The 19835-nt window shown below is 49.4% G+C and overlaps 1 protein-coding gene across 1 annotated transcript in view; it reads left to right on the top strand.

Moving 5' to 3' along the window:
* Positions 1 to 19835, top strand: part of TTLL8 (tubulin tyrosine ligase like 8) — a gene marked incomplete at its 3' end in the record, with an annotated part of 50894 nt that overhangs the window by 19428 nt on the left and 11631 nt on the right. The window contains 7 exon segments of the mRNA XM_082850479.1: positions 8096 to 8244; positions 10181 to 10421; positions 12414 to 12849; positions 13322 to 13573; positions 13577 to 13605; positions 13607 to 13749; positions 13752 to 13814. Coding sequence (XP_082706605.1) covers positions 8096 to 8244; positions 10181 to 10421; positions 12414 to 12849; positions 13322 to 13573; positions 13577 to 13605; positions 13607 to 13749; positions 13752 to 13814 — 1313 coding nt within the window.

The following is a 19835-nucleotide window of genomic DNA, read 5'->3' as shown; positions in this document are numbered from 1 at the left end:
ATTTTCCAGTTGTACTTCTGTCATTGATTTCTAACTTCATCTCGTTGTGATCAGAGAGGATACTTCGTATGATATCTATCTTTTAGAACCTATTAAGAGTTAATTTGTGGCCTAACTTATGGTCTGTCTTGGAGAATGTCTCATGTGCACTTAAGAACGATGTGTGTGTTGTTGTTGGGTGGAGTGTTCTGTGTGTTTCTGTTAGATTTAGTTGATTTACTGTGTTAAGTCATCTATTTCCTTATCTTCCGTCTTGCTCTTTTATTCATTATTGAGAGTGTGGGGTATTGAAGTCTCCAGTTATTGTAGAACTGTCTGTTTCTCCCTTCAATTCTGTCAGTTTCTACTTCATGTATTTTGATGGTCTGTCATTAGATGCATAACTTTTTATAATCGTTATGTCTTCTTGCTGAAGAAGATGTAACCTTTATTAATATATTATGTCCTTCTTTATCTCTGGTAACCTGTTTGACTGCAAATCTATTTTGTCTGATATTAGTATAGCCACATCTCCTCTCTTTAGTTACTGTTTGCATGGAATATCTTTTCCATCCTTTTACTTTCAGTCTATTTGTGTCTTAGATCTAAAGTGAGTCTCTTCTAGACAGCATATGGTTGGATTGTGTGTTTTAAATTCATTCTGCAGATCTATGTCTTTTGATTGGAGAGTTTAGTCCACTTACATTAAAAATAATAACTGATAAGAAGGGACTTCTTTTTTTTACAGCTAAATTTTTTAAAATAAATTTATTTTATTTTTGGCTGTGTTGGGTCTTTGTTGCTGCGTGGGTTTTCTCTAGTTATGGCGAGCTGGAAACTCTGGAAATCAGGTTCTCCTCCTTCTCCAGGGCTTGCTGTTTCATGTTATTGTTTCTGTTTATTGTTTTTGGTTTTTTGATTTCTGTAGTCTGTCTCTGTGCCTGAGGTGTAAATTTAAGGTCTTCTTGGGTCTTTTCTATGCCTTTCTCTGGGCATGCACCATCACTTTCTAATTTTCCCTTTATATGCAGTTGTTTTTAAATGTCCTAGTCTTTTAATGTCTGGCTCTCCAAAAGGGAAGAAGAATAAAATGAAGGAGAGGGAAGGATGCTGGCCCTTTAAATCTCCTGGAAGGCTCTTCAGCTGGAGGGGGTGGGGCTTATAACACTGAGGGGCAGGTCCAGCAATAATGACGGCCTGTCTTATTTGTCTGTACCTCTATCATCAGGAGGAGCAATCAGTGATCAGCGAGAACACAGATCCCCAATGTCTGGAGGACAGGGTTCTTTTTTCCATGCCCTGGCTCCTGCAAGCTCTGTGCAAGTTGCTCCAGAGCCCATGCACAGCTGCCTGCCACAGGGGTGGGAGACGGGGAGCTGCTACGGTAATAAGAACTGGTATTGACCAAAATTAACTTCGATTTACTGTCTAAGGCTTCCCTCGGAGGTTGCACACCTTTAGTAGACTCCAGAGTTCCAAAACAGTTGCATCAGATTCTGCCAGTGCAATTGTTGTCTAGGTGGGGAGACAGATTCCTGGTGCTTCCTATTCTGCCATCTTCCCAGAATCCTCCCTTCTACACGTTTTAATTACATGTGAGGTATTTATTATTGCTTTAAATAGTCAGCAGTTTTATATTTTCCTACGTATTAACCTTTTTAAGGGACCTTCATTCATTTCTGCAGTTTCATTATTATTTTCTTTCATCCTAAAAAACATCTTTCAGTATTTCTTCTAGTGACAATCTGTTGGTTAAGAACTCTCTGATTATTTTGTCTGAAGAAGTAGAATTTTACATTTTTTTTAAAGTTAAGCATTTTTTAAAATTAATTAATTAATTATTTGGCCGCATTGGGTCTTCACTGCTGCGCGGGCTTTCTCTAGTTGAGGTGAGCAGGGGCTACTCTTCGTTGCGGTGCGTGGGCTTTTCATCGCGGTGACTTCTCTTGTTGTGGAGCACGGGCTCTAGGTGTGTGGGCTTCAGTAGTTGTGGCACGTGGAGTCAGTAGTTGTGGCACATGGGTTTAGTTGCTCCATGCCATGTGGAATCTTCCTGGACCAGGGCTTGAACCCGTGTCCCTTGCATTGGCAGGTGGATTCTTAACCACTGCGCCACCACAGAAGTCCTTACATTCATTTTTTAAATTTTTATTTATTTATTTATTTATGGCTGTGTTGGGTCTTCATTTCTGTGCGAGGACTTTCTCTAGTTGTGGCAAGCGGGGGCCCCTCTTCATCGTGGTGCGTGGGCCTCTCACTATCTCGGCCTCTCTTGTTGCAGAGCACAGGCTCCAGATGCACAGGCTCAGTAGTTGTGGCTCATGGGCCCAGTTGCTCTGCGACATGTGGGATCTTCCCAGACCAGGGCTCGAACCTGTGTCCCCTGCATTGGCAGACAGATTCTCAACCACTGCGCCACCAGGGAAGCCCCCTTACATTCATTTTTTAAAGATATTTTCACCTGAATAAAATTCTAGCTTTGCAGAGGTTTTTGTTGCTTTTGCATTTTAATATATTGTTCTATCATCTTCTGGCTTTCATAATTTTTATTTACAAATCGTCTGTAGTATTGTTTGTGTTCTTTGAAGGTAGTGTCTTTTTATCTGGGTGCTTTAAGATCTTCTTTTTATCTTTGGTTCTCGGCAGTTTTGTTACAATGCTTTTAGGAGCAGTTTTCTTTGTATTTATCTGGCTTTGGGTTTGTGGGGCTTATTTTATCTGTTAGTTGGAGCTTCCCATCAAATTTGGAAAATTCTTGGCCATTTATTTTTCCGGTATTGCCTCTGCCCCATTCTTCCTCTAACTCTGTCTGGATTCCAATTACACATATGTTAGACTGTGTCCCACATGTCTCTTACACTGGTCTCATCTCTCATCATCATCACGACAGTCTTTCTAATATCTTTGAGTCTAATTCTAAACTATATATTCTCTTCCACTGACCTTGCTATCTTTTACCCTAGTAATAGTACTGTATATTTTTAACTACTGTATATTTATGATTTAATTCATGGTAGAAATAGTCCATTCCCTTTACTCCCTTTTCCAGAAATTTTCTATTTATTCTCACGTATGAATCCTTCTAGATCCATTGCCCTGGTAACTAGTGCAGTTTGTCATCTTTTCATGTTTATTAGCCATGTGGATATGTTCTTTTGTGAATTCACTGTTCAAGTTTCTTGCCCATCCTTCTATTGTCTCCCATTCTGTGGCTTTTTTTCATTCTCTTCAAGATGTGTTTTGATAGAGTGAAAATCTTTAGTCATAATGGAGTCCAATTATCTTAGTTTCTCTTCATGGTTGATGTTTTATAATACTATTCAAAGAGTCCCTGCTGTTTCCAAGTCATGAATTTATACTCCTATGTTTTCTTCTAAAATATTCATTATTTTACCTTTCATATATTTTTACACATGCCCTTTTGGAGTTGATTTTCGTGTATGGGGTTAGGTAGGTATCAAGATGTATTTTTCCATATGAATATTGGAAATGACTTATAATTTATTGAAAAGTATTTCTTTTCCCACTGTACGGCCTTGTCATAAATCAGAGTAGCATTAATATAGCTGAAATGGAACTAACCCCTCGATCAGCAAACAGACTGGCCTACTCACAGCAGGACAGTCTTTGCCACCATAAATCTTCGTAATCATACAGGAGGAATCCAGTTGTTTCCACTTCTTCCATATACATTTATTGAGTTATAATTTGAATGCCATAGACTCCATTAATTGTAAATGTACAATTCAATGATTTTTAGTAAATTCACAAAGTTGTATAAAACCACAATCCAGTATTAGGACATGTCCATCACCCCATAAAATTCCCTTGTTCCCATCTTCAGTCACTCTTTGTTCAGAACCCCAGTCCTCTCCAGCCACTAATCTTTTTCTGTCTCTGTGGGTTGTATTTTCTGGTTTTTAATAATACTGAGTCTTCCAATCCATAGATATAGAATGCTTCTCCACTTGTTTAGGACTTTTAAAATGTGTATCAACAATGTTTTATAGTTTTCAGAGTTCAAAATTTATACTTCTCTTGCTAAATGTATTCCTGTATGTTTTATTATTTTTAATAATATTATGAATGGAATTAATTTCTTAATTTTAATTTTAGGATTTTTGTTGGTAGCATATAGGAATGCAGTTGATTTTTGTATATTGATCTTGTAACTGTGAATTTTTGCTGAACTCATTTATTAGTTCTAATAGTTTGCAGTGTGTGTGTGTGTGTGTGTGTGTGTGTTCCTTAGAATTTTCTACATACAGGATATGTCATTGTAGAAAACAATTTTATTTCGTCATTTCCAGTCTTGAGTTCCAGGGACTCAAGGTCGGTCTAACATCCAAAAGTTGATCAGTGGCATATTCTACAACCTTAAAAGGAAGGAAGTTCTGTCAAATGCTACAACGTGGATGGACCTTGAGAACATTATAATGTGTGAAATAAGCAAGACACAAAAAGATAAATAATGTATGATTCCACTCATATGAGGTACTCAGAGTCATCAAAATTACAGAGACAGAAAGAATGGTGGTTGCCAGGGGCTAGGAGTTAATGGGTACAGAGTTTCAGTTTACAAGATGACGGTGGTGATATTTGCACAACGTGAGTGTACTTTATGCCACTAAACTGTACACTTAAAAATATTTAAGGTAGTAAATTTAATGTTATGTGTATTTTACCACAATAAGATTTTTGGGAAAAAAAAGTAAATTGGTAAACTTCATCGTGTTTACAGAATAAAGAAGAAAAACTGTATGAGCATCTCAGTAGATGCAAAACACTGATGGAATTCAATGTGTCCATGTTAAGTTTTGTTGCTGTTTTTAGCAAACTAGGAAAAGAAAGAAACCTCCTTAATTTGATAAAGTTTATCTACAAAAATCCTAAAGCTAATATATTTCTTAATGGTCATGAACTGAAAGTGTTCCCCTAGAAATCAGAATGAAACAAAAATTCCCACTATCATGACGTCTAGTCAGTATTGACTGAACAATCTGTTGAGTTTAATAGTACAAGAAAAAGAAAGAAAAGGCAAAAAATCAGAAAGGAAGACATAAAACTCTTTACTTACTGATGACCTAATTGTGCACATAGAAAATTTTAACAATCATAAAGAAAGTATCATAATTAAGTCAGTTTAGCAAGATCACTAGGTACCAGGTCAATATACAAAAGTCCACTGTATTTCTGTGTACTGTAACAATCACAAAATGAAATTTTAAAAATGAAATTTACAATAACATCAAAAACCTACAAATATCCAGAAAAAATATAACAAAATACCAGGAAAACCCTAAACTGAAAATCATAAAATTATACAGAGAAATTAAAGACCCAATAAGTATGTGTGTGTGTTGTGTGTATGTGTGTGTACGTGTATAAAACCACATGCATGAATTAGAAGACTCAGTGGTATAGAGATGTTTGTTTTTCCCAAACTAATCTATAGATTCATTGTAATCCCCATCAAAATCCATGCAAGGGTGCTTCTCTGGTGGCGCAGTGGTTGAGAGTCCTCCTGCCGATGCAGGGGACACGGGTTCGTGCCCTGGTCCGGGAAGATCCCACATGCTGTGGAGTGGCTGGGCCCGTGAGCCATGGCCGCTGAGCCTGCGTGTCCCGAGCCTGTGCTCCGCGACGGGAGAGGCCACAACAGTGAGAGGCCCGCGTACCGCAAAAAAAAAAAAAAAAAAAAAAAAAAAAATTTCTTAAATAGTTCTCTAAGAGCACTAATCATAACTTAAAAGTTGATAAATTGTACTTTATTGACATTAAGAACTCTGTTTATCAAAAAACACTACAAAGAGAATGAAAAGACAAGCCACAAACTGGAGGAACATATTTACAACACGTATATCCAACAGAGGTCTCAGATCTAGGATGTTTAAAGGACGCCCATAAATCAGTAAGAGAAACAAAAATCCCATTGGAAATGTCACATAAGAAGACAGCAAACGGCCAATCAGCACATGAAGAGACACTTAGCATCACTGAATTCATAATTCAAGGGTGAATTAAAACCACAGAGACGCCACTGCACACCCACAAGAACGGCTGAAAGGTCAGCCGAGATGTGGAGCGGCCGGAGCCTAAATCTGCTGGGTGGGGGGGCGGCGGGGGTGTCTGGAAATCCGTGTAGCCTGTCTAGAAAAGCCTCAGGCATTTCGTATAAATTGAGGCATCTACGTACCCTACGACCCAGCTCTGCCGCGCTTGGGGCGTTTGTCCAAGAGAAATGAAAACACATCTGCAGAGGGTCTTCATTCGTAATCTGGAAACCACCAGCGGTGTGAAGAACTTGCTGCTGATGCCTGCAACACCACACGTGGCTCTCCACGTCGTTCCGTTGACTGAACGAGCCCCCGGTGTGAAGCTCAGTGCCTGGAGGCGTCCACACAGGGGCGGGGAGGACACGGCAGAGGCAGAGGGGTCTGGCCGACGTGGTCTCCAGGGCAGCATTTTGAGGGGCTGGAAGTGTTTGCATCTGGACCCGGGTGGCACCTGCACGTGCGAGAATGGTCAGCTCTCCCCGCAGGGCTGTGCCCTTGGCTCGAAGTCCCAGGTGTAACCAGTGGGTGGCAGCAGCAGACCCCGCAAGGGCTGCGGTGGCACCTTCCGAGCTAGGGATCTCGTTAGGGAACCGGAGGGCGGTTAGCTCGGTCTGTCCCCGTTCCTTCCTTGTTGAGGCGCCCGGGGTCCCCACGCGTGGTGTGCGTGTCGTCAGGACCAGAAGGGCAGATGCTGTGTCCCTTTCTTGTCATCAGCATCTGGGGGAACAGTGCTTGTTCTCTGGCGATTATGAGGGTGTCTGGGATGGGGAGCTTGGCCAGGCTGGGGTCCCGCCTCCTCCCGTCCGTCCTCTAACCCCCAGGGGGAAGCGACTGTTTTCCTATTGAGATGCACAAACTCACAGGGGACTCCATCCTGCCCGGATGCCGCTGCAAGGGCTTGGACATCCTGGGGAGACAGTGGGGACCCTTCCCTGAGGGAAGATCAACCCCTGTCTTCTTCCTGAGCCCAAGTCGAGATTGCATTTGCTGGTCTCCTGGGCAGCTCTGCCCCTGGCCGTCAGGCTGGGCTCTCGGGGACCTGCCTCATTTCTCACAGCATCTGGGCCCGGTCTCTGCTGCCGGGTGGGAGGGTTACAGACAGCTCGGGACTCACCTGCTTCCGCCAGGTCCTGTCTTCTCCCTGGGGTCAGGTAGAGCGTGTGCACCACCAAGGTGGGCCAGGGGGCTCCGGGGGCTCCCCTTCTGTGTGTCCTGTTAGAACCAGGGGGCGTGGCCCCGTCTGACCCGTCACCCACGTTCCCTGCACCAAAGTGGGCTCCTGCTTTCTCATGCCCCAAACTCTGCTCCTCGGTATGGGGCCTCTCCCCCAGCATAGGGGACCCCACTCATCGCTTCTCCCTCCCTGTTGCCCCCCCTTCCCAGCAGGGTGGACACAACATTGTGCACAGACGTCCGTGTCCCAAAAGGCTTTTTCCCCACGCCAGGGCCATCCCCGCAGTTGGTGGCAGGTGGCCTTGGAGCCCAGCGCAGTGTCCTCTGCTGCAGTCCACCCTCGCGTGGGGTTGCGATGCGGCCCGGGCGGGGGTGGGTCTCCTGGTCCCAGGCTTCAGGTACGCACCAGCATCGAGCTCTGAACGCCCGCAGACAGCTGTGCCGTCTGCCTCCCTTATTCCCTTAAGTTACGGTGGCTTCCCGGGGCGGCCCGGCTGCCGTGACCGTGTGGCCACCAGCCACTCTGGCTGTCAAGCCCACGGGACACTAAGCTGGCATCCCGCCCGCGTCAGCTGCAGGACCCTGGGTGCTGCCGGCGTGGGCAGCTCGGCTTTCCCACACGGGCCTGCAAGGGCCACCCTGACGTGGGTCCGGCACAAGGACCCTGGCCTTCATGTCCCGGCACCTTTACTGGGCCCAGGCACAGCGCCCCGGGGTGTCCTCAAATCGGGGGTTCCCACCACCCTACAGGCCACGTTCCCGGGCACCCGTCGGGCGGGCAGGAGGATGTTCTGAGCCTGCCCCTCGCCCTTTCCTCGGGCGGCCATCTGCTGGCACCTGGGCACCGCCCTCAGAGCCTCACGGGCTTTCTGGATCTTGCTTTGTAGCGGCGAGGCGTTCATCTCCAATTCCAGAAATTACTTTTCGCAGTGCCAAGCTCTGCTGAAGAAAATCACCTCTGTGAACCCTCAGACGGAGATCGACGGGCTTCGGAACATCTGGATCGTAAAGCCCGCGGCCAAGTCCCGGGGCCGAGGTGAGTCCCAAGCTGGGCGCCCTGTGGGGACAAACAGCCGTGGCGGCGGGGGGACTGGGCGCCAGGCTCCCTGGGGGGCTCAGGACTCGTGGGTCCCGGGGAGCGGGCGTCCCAGGGACCCTGGCGTTCATGGCTGCTCTTCCAAGTTTTGCTAAGTAATTAGGATTCATTAGGAAGTTCCGTCTCTAGTCCTCAGGTAGACTGTCTGTAGTTTTCTTCTCGTATTTGCTTTGCTCGCCAGCTGCTGCAATGGAGCGAGGACTCCGCGTCCAGCAGCAGTGGGGGCCTGGGCCCAGGGCGGTTATAAAAGCCCCAGAGGCACTGGCCTCTTGCAGGCGCATCCTGAGTGCCCTGTGAGCTCTGTCCCGAGACCCCAGTTTTCTACTTCTCCTTGCGTCACGGCTGTGACCGTGCCCTTTTCTTTATTCCAAATGGTGAATACTGTGGGTTCTTCATTTAAAAACAGGATTTCAGGGTGATTTTCCAACTTATGAGTGTTTCCAAATAACCAACTTTTGGTTGCATTTTTTCAAGTTTCCTGTTCGCGCTTGGTGCTGACTTAAATGCTAAGCTTATTTATTCCCAAACATCCTCGTGCAACAGTAGAAGCTTTCAGGCTATGGAAATGTCCTCAGAATACAGCCTTCCCTGCATCCTCTTGTTTATGTTACATGATGTTCTCTTTTTCCTGAGTGTCTAAATGGACCTTACCTTTCGTTTGCATATTCTATTTGCCCCTTGAGTTATTTGAGGGGTTTTACTGTTGCTGTGAATTCATAAGTGGTTGCTTTCTATGAGATTTTTTAAAAGCTTTATTAATTTGTGAACATCCTGCATTCAGGCTGTCCTGAAACGTTCTCCTTCCCGAGTTTCTGCCTGCTCTCAGCAAGCACCCTCCTGGGCCGGGCCCGTGCTCCCCCGCTGGGCTCTCTCCTGAGCCCAGAACTTCCACCCACGGCCGACACTGCATCCCCGGGGACGCTCCACAGACACCTCAAACCCACCTGTTCATAACCGAGTGCACGCCATTGTGCCTGGTCACTGGCTATGCTCCCACCGCCTGACCCCCAACCCAGTGCCCCCGTCTGCTCTTGGCCCAGGGGCTTGCAGCTTCCTCCTGGACTTTGGTCTCAAGATGGCAAGGTCTCCACTTGCTGTAACTGAAGAGCGGGGTCCTGTGTTCTGTGAGGAAAGCTCCCTCGTGTCCCGCGCTGTCACGGCCCCTGGGCCTCACAAGGGGCACCCGCCCCCCGTGCCGGCCAGGAGAGCCAGGCCGCCCCACATCTCGGCCTCTCCTCACGCTTGTCCAAGGCAGGTTGGCAGGGAGGATGGCGAGTCCCCCCACTGTCTTGTGACACAGTTCAGGCTTCCGGGGTGTCACGGCAGAGAAAGAGAGGGCTGGGGAGGGGGTCTGTCAGTGACATTAAATGCTGCAGCCCAGGGAAATGCACGTCACTTTGGGTCGCGTGTCACTGGTCACCACCAGTCACACGGCTTAACTTTGGGGCATGCAAACCCTCCTGCAAAGTGGAGGGGTGCAGACGTGGGGGAAGAGCCGTGCACCCCATCCCCGCCCTGTTCACCCCCACTTGGCCAGTCGCCCTGAGTGTGAGGCCTCACCAGCCCTTGGAGCCCGTGGAGCAGCCCATCACCCCGCCTGCTGCTTTCCTGAGGCTGAAGAGCCCGCCCTGCTTCCCTGCTCCCCCCGGACTCGGGCCAGTGCCCAGCTCGCTGGCTGCCTCCTCACGGGGCCTCTGTCCCCATCCCCGACCTTCCCATTCTCAGTCCTCTCTGAAGCCCCTTGTGGTGGGCGAGCCTGGAGGGCTGCCCTGGCTGTGGCCTCGACCCCGAGGGCAGAGCGTTTCCTGCGCAGCCCCCCAGCGCAGGACCGCAGGCGTTGTTCTGGGGCTGGGGGCTGAGCGGTGGCCTCTTGCAGACATAGTGTGCCTGAACCACGTGGAGGAGATCCTGGAGCTGGCTACAGACCCACCGCCCGCCAAGGGCAACAAGTGGGTGGTGCAGAAGTACATCGAGACGCCGCTGCTCATCTACGACACCAAGTTTGACATCCGGCAGTGGTTCCTGGTCACCGACTGGAACCCGCTGACCATCTGGTTCTACAAGGAGAGCTACCTGCGCTTTTCGACGCAGCGCTTCTCCCTGGACAATCTGGACAGGTCAGTGGGGGTCAGCTAGCTGCCATAGAGGGTGGGCTCCCACCAGCACCCGGAGCACGAGGCAGGTCTCGTGTGCCCGGTGGGGTGCTGTGTCGTGCTCGGGCCTGGGGAGGCTACTGGACCTCCCTCTGCAAGGGGCGGGCCCAGGCCCCCTGCCCATCAGAGCCAGTGCCTTGCGCCCCCAGGGGTGTACGTCTTCTCCAGAAAATCCAGAAGCACCGTCTGCCATGTGCTCGTGGGCACCAGGCACCCTCTGCGGTGGGTGCTGCTGCCCCTCGGCTGGGAAGGCTGAGTGGCCGGCCGTGCCCCTCCGCTGACCACACGGGCCGGGCTCGGGGTGCAGCTCTGCTTGTTCTCTCGGTCCCCTCAGCATGTGGAGGGAGGGGACAGGTAGGACTCCTCGGGGAGGCTCCTGGGGACCAGCCCCTCAAATCCTGCAGTAGACCCTGCAGGGCCTTCGCTTTGTGAGCGCCCAGAGCCCTGGGTGGGGATCCTGCAGGCGGGGAAGCTGCTGGAGTGTCTGGGGAGGTGGGGGGCGGCTCCCCGACGAGGCAGCGTGTGGGACGTGAGGGTGGCCTGAGGGGTCCTCTGAGGATGACCCCAGCCGTGCGGGGTTAGGAGGGGTGAAGACGACGAGAGCGGTACCCAATACAGGGTGCAGGGGGTGCCGGGCAGCAGCTCAGACCTGCAGGAGTGGGTGCCCTGGGGTGGGTGAACCCAGCCCCAGCAGGGTCCCAGAGCGGGCAGGCCGGGTGGGTGTCAGGACGAGAGCCCACCAGCGAAGTCTCGGGAACGTGCCGTTCTCTTGAGAGAACAGCTGCCACCTCTCTTTCCAGATGGAGGGCCTCCGTGGCTCTGTTTTGTGACCACACACGGGTGCCCGGCTGGGTGCCTAGACATCTTGGCGGGGGCTACAGGGGAGCCCGTCAGTATCACGAGGACTGAAGGTTGCTTCACAGAGACCTTGAGGGGGTCCACTGTGCTCAAGCTGGGGGCTGTGACCACACCTGGGGTCACACCTGGCAGGTGACACCTGGAGTCACACCTGGCAGGAGCAGGCATCTGGGACAAGTGGTCCCGGCCGGCAGCTCAAGGAGCACATTTGTTCCCACCAGGCCGGGAGGGCCTGGAGGAGGGGTCCTGGGCTGACTGGGCAGTGAGAAGCCCACGGAGCCCCTTCCAGCCTGCCCGGCCCTGCCAAGCTGGGAGCTGAGTGCCTGGCAGGTCTCTTACCCTCTCTGAGCCATTTCTCCATCCGGGACCATAACGCTCTCCCCAGGCTGACAGGAGATTCTCTGCCATTGTTTCTGAACTGTGTCGGCTCCCTAACAGCACTGTTTGCAGCTTCCAAAACTCTTCCATATGCCTGTATCTTGTTTCTTGTAACTGTCTTAGGGAGTACAGCTCTCTCATGGTCACAGGTGCGGTCTCACCACCCAGAATAAGATGGCAAATCCCCAGGCCCAGGGACACGTTTAAATGAAAATGACTTTGAACAGGACCCACGTATTTTATCATCTCCTAGTAGATGCTATTCAATTTAAATCCTGTTTAGAACAATGCCAGCGTATAAACGAATTAATTGAAAATTTCAGTTAGCGAGTCCTTCTAGCCCTGGGGGGCTCCGGCTCTCCTCCAGGGACAAGTGGGGAAGCGGGCTCAGAGGGTGGCACCTGCCGGAGGCCCCTAGTTGGCGGCCCCGGGCTGGCTGGCTTCTGCTCTGCCCTCCCCGCCCCACCCCATGGTGGTCCCAGGCGGAACGGGAGGGCTGTCCTGAGGTTGCCCAGGAGGACTAGGAGAACGGGGAGCCCGTCAGAACCCCTCCCGCAGGTGCTGGGCCGGGGTCACGGCCCACGGGGGCAGGGCCTCGGGGGCGGAGCCTCGGGGCGGGGTCTGGGCGGGGCCTCAGGGTGGGGTCCCGGGGCGCCCGCTGGGAGGAGAGGAGCCTGCGCACCCGCCCCCCGACCCTGACGGGGCGGCCTCGCCTCGCAGCTCCATCCACCTGTGCAACAACTCCATCCAGAAGCACCTGAAGAACGCCGAGGACCGGAGCCCCCTGCTGCCGGATCACAACATGTGGACCAGCACCGAGTTCCAGGAGTACCTGCAGAAGAGGGGCCGCGGGGCCGTGTGGGGCAGCGTCATCTACCCGTCCATGAAGAGGGCCGTCACCAACACCATGAAGGTGGCCCAGGACCACGTAGACCCGCGGAAGAACAGCTTCGAGCTGTACGGCGCCGACTTCATCCTCGGCTCCGACTTCAAGCCCTGGCTCATCGAGATCAACTCTAGCCCCACCATGCACGCGTCCACGCCGGTCACGGCTCGGCTCTGCGCGCAGGTGCAGGAGGACACCATCAAGGTGGTGGTGGACCGCAAGGTCGACCGAAACTGCGACGTCGGCAACTTCGAGCTGCTGTGGAGACAGGTGAGGGGGGCGGGGTGTCCCTCTCCTGCCGGCCACCTCGGGGTGGCCCCTCCCCACGCCCCGGGGGCATCTCGCCCAGCTGGCCTTTGCCATCCAGCTTTCCAATCTCTCCTCCCCAGCCAACCCCAACTCTGTGGCCACCTGGCAGGGGGTCCTCTGGCTGGGCTGGCGGGATGTCCATGGCCTCCAGGCCCCTCTAGGCTGTTCCTTTTCCGACCTGCAGTGTCCTCCGTCCTCCTGGGGTGAAGATCCAGCCTTCCTTCAGGGGTCTTTCCAGGGGCCTGCTCCCCCAAGGAGCCCTCCTGCAGGCCAGGCAGCAAAACCCTGCAACCTGGCACCCCTGGTGGGGGGACCCAGTGGGCAGCCCAGCCGCCGGGAAGTGTGGCCGGGGCTTCTCCCTGAGGCCTTGCGCCTGACCGGCAGGCCAGGAAAGAACCAGCCAGCACCCCTCACCTCATCCTTCCCTCCCCAGCCTGCAGTGGAGCTGCCCCCCTTCCCGGGGTCCGACCTCTTCGTGGAAGGGGTGGGTGTGTGGAAAGCCAAGAAGCAGATGACGCCCATCTCCAACTTTGACTTTGCGTCTCCGCCCTTGGACATTCATCCACCAGGGGAGAGGTGCCCCCTGGCCGTGCCACACCTGGCTCCGGGGCCACCACGAATGGCTCTCCAGCAAGACTTGAAACTGAAAGACGAAAAGGTGCTTCCTTGCACCTTGCCTGTGCCCTAAAAGAGGCTGGCGGAGAGAAGTGCGAAAGTAAAGTGCGGCCACAGGGAGTTTTGGGAAGATAGAGCCCCCCACCTGTACCTTTCAGCACCTAGACAATAAGGCCCTGAGCTCTGCTCTCGCCAGGGCTGAATCAGACAAACACTTGGATCCAAACTTATTAAATGTGTGCCCACTGCGTCCCTTCTTCCGAGCGTGAAGACAGTGGAGAGCGCTCAGTTTCGGCTGCCCAGACCATCAGGTAACAGCGCCGTGCTCGTGTCCGTCTGAGTCCCGGGTCTGCTTGGGGCTACCTGCTCTGCGTCCTCCAGGGCAGGCCGGGGCCTCTGGTCCAGCCTGAGCTCAGAGCAGGGTTCAGGGTGCCCTGGCCCCATCCTGGTCCCGGCCAGTTGTTGGGAGAGTGGGGGGTCCTGCAGCAGGACCAGGTGGGTAACAGCCTTCGTCTGTCTCCCCTGTGGGGTGTGGCGCCAATGGGGCGTTGAGTTTGAGGTTTGCGTAGGCGCCAAGCGCCGCGGACGGGAGGGGCCGGCAATCACTGGGCCCTCGCGCTGTTTTCTGAAGCTTCTGATGGAGCCGGCCACACGTGGCCCGGGAGCCTGGCCTGGGCTTGGCCTCCGAGCGCAGGTACACAGGTATGGAGCAGCCCCGCTGGCACGGTCTGGCACCCAGCAGTGGCCAAGAGAGTGACCCCAGCCAGGGCCACGCCCCCACCTGCTCTGCCCCAGGTGCACCTGTCTCCCTGAACTCACCAGGACACATGCACCTGCTGTGCCCACCCCCCACCGGGTTCCCAGTGTGTGTGTCTGTCTGTCTGTCTGTCCCCCTGGCACTAACAGCCTCTTTGCCTGCCTGTCTGTCCCCATGGATTGTAAGCTCTCAGGGGCTGGGGTCTTGGTGCACCCCTGCACCTGGGGCCATGCCCGGCACATAGCAGATGCTCAGTGCATGTCTGTTGCATCAGCACGTGTGCGGGCCGCCCCCCAGAGTCGCCAGCGCCGGGCACGATGAGCGTGTGCTTTCAGAGCTGGCAGGGCCCTTGGGGGCCACCTCCAGTCCGGCCCGCCATCCTCACCCCAGGTCCAATCTGGCCCCAAGGTCTGTCAGCCCTACTGCTTAGCGACTTGCCTGTCCATGGGGGCAATTTCCAGGTTTTCTCTGTCATGCACGGTGCGACTTTCCCCAGGCATCTTCCCAGGAGTGAGCGTCCCCAGGGCGCACACAGCTTCTACCTAAGTAGGCGTATTAGCTACTGTAACAAAGTACTGCAAACTTGGTGACTTAAACCGCAGACGTTTTTTCTGAAGGCCGGAAGTCCAAAACCAAGGCGTCGGCAGGGCCGAGCTCTCAGAGCCTGTAGGGAAGAAACTTCCTGTCCCTTCCAGCTTCTGACAACCCTTGGCAGTCCTCGGCGTTCCTCGGCTTACAGACGAGTGACTCCGATCTCTGCCCTGCTTCACACGGTGTTCCTTCAGGGTGTCACTGTGTCCAGATTTCCCTCTTAAAAGGACACCAGTTGTTGGATCGGGTCCCACCCTCCTCTAGTATGACCTCACCTTACCTTGATTACATCTGCAAATAAGGTCACATTCACAGGTTCCAAGTGGACGTGAACTTGGCGGTGGCGGGGGGGCGGGTATTAAACCTGGTGCACCGGGCACTGCAGGCGTGGCCAGAGGGACTGCACTGTGACCGTGGTCACACCGTGGCCACACCGCGGCCATTGCTCACATTGTGCCAATACTTGGTGTTGACAGGGCCTCTTGTCTGCCTCTGGAGGGAGTGATGGCGCTCGTTTGCATTTTCCTATTTACTAATAAAATGGCCTGTATTCAGACGTGCGTTGGCCAATTAGGGCTCCTGTCCTGAAAAGCACGTCTTTTGTCTGATCGTCCTTAGAATTGCGCATCTTTTCTGCTGATTTGAAGGGGTGACAGCCATCTGTTCTGGATTCTCCTCCTTTTTCAGTTGATTTGTGTGGAAACACTGTGTCCCACTTGGTGATCTGCCTTTTCACACCTTTATGGTGTCTTTGGATGTAAAGCCACCTTAATTTTAATAAACTCCGATAGGTCAGGCTTTCCCTCGACAGTTGGTCATTTCTATGGCTTGCGGCCTTACCCTGAGGTCGTGAAGCCCTCTTCTTCTAGGAGCATTGCTGTGGCTCATACATTCCAGCCCTGAACGTTCCTGGAGCTGACTTGCACGTGGTGTGAGGAGCCCAACGGCCCCGCCCCTGCTCACCTGCAGGCTGGCACTGTTGCGTGTTGGCACCTCTGGACCTTCCGTTCAGCTCCACCGTTTTGTCTGCCTTGGGCCAGTGCCACAAGGTCTTCATTACTACAGCTTTGTAGGATGTCAGACAAGTCCTGTGAGCTTGTTTTTCTTCCTTGAAGATGACTCAGCTGTTCTTGGCACCCCTACACCTCCACACAGGTTACAGAAGTAGGCTGTCAAGATTCACCTACATAATTTTTTATTAAAATAAAAAATTTTTTATTGCTATTAAATTCATCAGTTTGGGGAGAACTGACTTCTTTACATTACTGAGCCTTAGAATATGTGAACGTGGTATATTTCTCCATAAATAAATCCTTTACGATCTTTCAATAAACTCCTAGAAGTTTCTTTGTAATGGTCTTGCACTTTTTCTGTTGGATTTAGACATATATTTTTTATTTTTTATTCTATTGTAAATAGTATCAAATTAAAAAATTTTTTTCCTGAAAATTGTGGCTGGTTGATAGAAAGGGAATTGATTTTTACGAATGGATTTTTTTTTTAAGTTAGTTAGTTAATTATTTAATTTTTGGCTGCGTTGGGTCTTCGTTGCTGTGTGTGGGCTTTCTCTAGTTGCGGTGAGCAGGGGCTACTCTTTGTTGCGGTGTGCAGACTTCTCATTGTCGTGGCTTCTCTTTTTGCGGAGCACGGGCTCTAGGCGCGCAGGCTTCAGTAGTTGTGGCACACGGACTCAGTAGTTGTGGCTCGTGGGCTCCAGAGAGCAGGCTCAGTAGTTGTGGCGCACGGGCTTAGTTGCTCTGCGGCATGTGGGATCTTCACGGGCCAGGGCTCGAACCTGTGTCCCCTGCACTGGCAGGTGGTTAAGATTCTTAACCACTGCGCCACCAGGGAAGCCCTATGAATGGATTCTGTAAAAAGTCCATCTGGCTAATATCATTTCTATCAATTCATTAATATATTTTAAGATTCTTTTGGTTTCTCACATACAGTTATATCAACTAATTTGTTTTCCTTTCCTTGTGATCATTATACCTTTCATATCTTTTTCTTACTTTTTTGACTGTCTAGGACCTTGTTTATTCATTCATTTTTCTCATCCCATTGGATCTCAGGTGCATACATTCTGATTAATCATAATTCTTGGTTCATGACATAGTTTCATTGTTTGTCCTTGCATGGCCTACGTTTTTTTGGATCGTTTTAGTAGTGTAATTAGAACTTGCACACAGGTTTTAATTTGATTTTTCATGTGGCTAAAGTTATCAATCTTTTTCTTTTAGTCAGTGCTACTTTGTCTTAAGAAATTTTTCTTTACCCTGAGGTTTAAAAGATTGTTTACCTACATTTACTACTAAGAGTTTTACATTTTGGGGCTTCCTTGGTGGCGCAGTGGTTAAGAATCTGCCTGCCAATGCAGGGGACATGGGTTCGAGCCCTGGTCCAGGAAGATCCCACATGCCGCAGAGCAACTAAGCCCATGTGCCACAACTATTGAGCCCACGTGCCACAACTACTGAGCCCACGTGCCACAACTACTGAAGCCCGCACGCCCAGAGCCCCTGCTCTGCAACAAGAGAAGCTACCACAATGAGAAGCCCAAGCACCACAACAAAGAGTAGCCCCCGCTCGCCGCAACTAGAGAAAGCCCGTACGCAGCAACGAAGACCCAACGCGGCCAAAAATAAATAAATAAAATAAATTAATTTTTTTAAAAAAGAGTTTTAAATTTTGTTTTTGACATAAATGTCCTAATCCATTTGGAGTTGACTTTTGTATATGGTGTGAGTTAGGAATCGAATTTTATTTTTGTTCACGTAGAAAAATTTTTCAGTTATTTTTTGAAAAATTTATTTCTATCCCCCTGTGAACTGGTATCCCACCTGTGTGTATGTGTGGGTCTATTTCTGGAGTCTCTATTCTGTTCCACTGGTGAGTTTGCCCCCCTGCACCAGTGCCACACCGCCTGTTGCATCTGGTAGGGCAAGTTGCCTCTCTCTGCTTATCTTCATAAGGGTCTTGGTCCTTCCTGACCTCATTCTTTTCTATATAAATGTCATAATTGTTTTATCAAGTTCAACAAAAAAAAAATCCTATTGATATTTTGGTTGGATTTGCATTGACTCCGTGGATCAATTTGGGGGAAATGGATAAATTAATGAAATCATATCTTTCTACCCATGAACATGACATATCTCTCCATTTACTTAGATCTACTTTAAATTTTAGAATTTTCCCATCAGAGATCATAGACATCTTTTATTAGATTTATTTTTCTTACTTGATATTCAGATACTATTGCACATGGTGTCATCTCTATATATAAATCTTTGCATTGTTTGCTGCTGTCATATAGAATGAAACTGACTTCTATATATTAATTTTCTATCTGCCACATTTCTAAACTCTCCCATTATTCCTAAAAATGTGTATGTATCTTCTTTTGAGTTTCTATGTAAATAATTATATCCTGTGTAAATTGCTTTATATCTTACACTCCAACCTTCTTGCCCCTATGGTCTTGTCTTATTGTACTGGCTAGAACCTCCTACACAATGTTGGGCACCATTGTTGAATTCCTGATTTTAAAGAGAATGCTTCTAACATTTCTCATTTATAATGACATTTTCTGTAGGTCTTAATAAAGCTATAAATATGATATATACATATCAATGTATAGATACTCTAGCACGTTAAAGTAGTTTCTTTCTAATCCTTACCAAGAACTTTTATTACAAATGTGTAGTGAATTTTCTCAACAATTTTTTTTGCATCTATGAGACTATCTTAAGTTTTTTCTTCTTTATACTATTAAAGTGATAAATAACATCAATAGATTTTTCTTTTTCTAAGAAGTTGCCTGTAGCACTTAACATCAATCAGTTTTTGAATGTTAAACCAACCTTGCATTCCAGGAATGAACCTAAGTTGGTTTGATGTTGAGTTTGGTATATGTCCGGATGTGGTTTCTTGCATGTAGTTAAGATTGGTTCTCAACCACAGTTTATTTACATACTACTGTGGATAGACATTTACATTGTTTCTAGTTCAGACTATTACAAATAGTGCTGTTGTGAGCACTCCTGAATTTGGTGAACTTGTGTACATCTTTCTGTAGGAATGGAGTTGCTGGGTCATGCATTCAGCTTTGGTAGACACTCCCAAGGAATTTCCCAGAGTGACTGTGTCAGTGTAAATTCCGCCACAGTGTATGAGTCTTCCAGTGACTGCACACTCTTACCAACACTAGATATTCTCTGTCCTTTATTTTAGCCATTCTAGTAGATGTGCAGTGGGTTCACATGACAGTTTCAATTTGCATTTATCTGATGACTGAAGAAATTCAGCACCTTTTCATATCAACAGACCATTTCAACATACTCTTGCAAGGTACCTTTATTGTATTTGGGCACGTTTTTCTGTTCCCTATTCCTGTCAACTTGTAGGAGTTCCTTATGTATTCTGGATACAAGTCCTTTGGTGGGTATATGTATTAAAGATAACATCTCTCATTCTATGATTTGCCTTTTACTCTGAATAGTATCTTTTGGTGCACATACGTTATTTATTTCAGTATATGCCAATATCAATTTCTCTTTTATGATTAGCGTTTATGTTTTCTGTTTGTGAAATCTTTGCCTACCCCAGAGTCATAAAAATAGTCACTTCTGTTTTCTTCTTAAAGTTGTATGGTTTCACATTTAGAGCTATGTTCCATCTGGAACTGTTTCCGGGTGTGGTGTGATGTAGGAGTTAAGACGCACAGTTTTTGTACAGACGTTCAGCTGATGCGGCGTAGTGCATTGAAGACACTACGTCCTCTTTGCTGCGTTGTACCATTGTCGCAAGACAGGTGACTAGGTATGTTTTTCTGGTTTTGGACTCTACACTCCCAATTTTCTATGTTCCTGTCTTTATTAAGTCAGGTTTTTGCAGCAGTAATGCTGCATAACAAAGACAACCCCTCCCCAACCCCAGAGGTACTTATTCGTCAAGCCTCTGTTTCTCACACATCTTCAGGTCAGCT

Source organism: Leucopleurus acutus (assembly GCF_964270905.1).
Source record: "Leucopleurus acutus genome assembly, chromosome: 11".
Lineage (NCBI taxonomy): Eukaryota > Metazoa > Chordata > Mammalia > Artiodactyla > Delphinidae > Leucopleurus > Leucopleurus acutus.
Note: the sequence above shows the minus strand (reverse complement) of the source record. Positions and strands in the feature narration are given on the sequence as shown.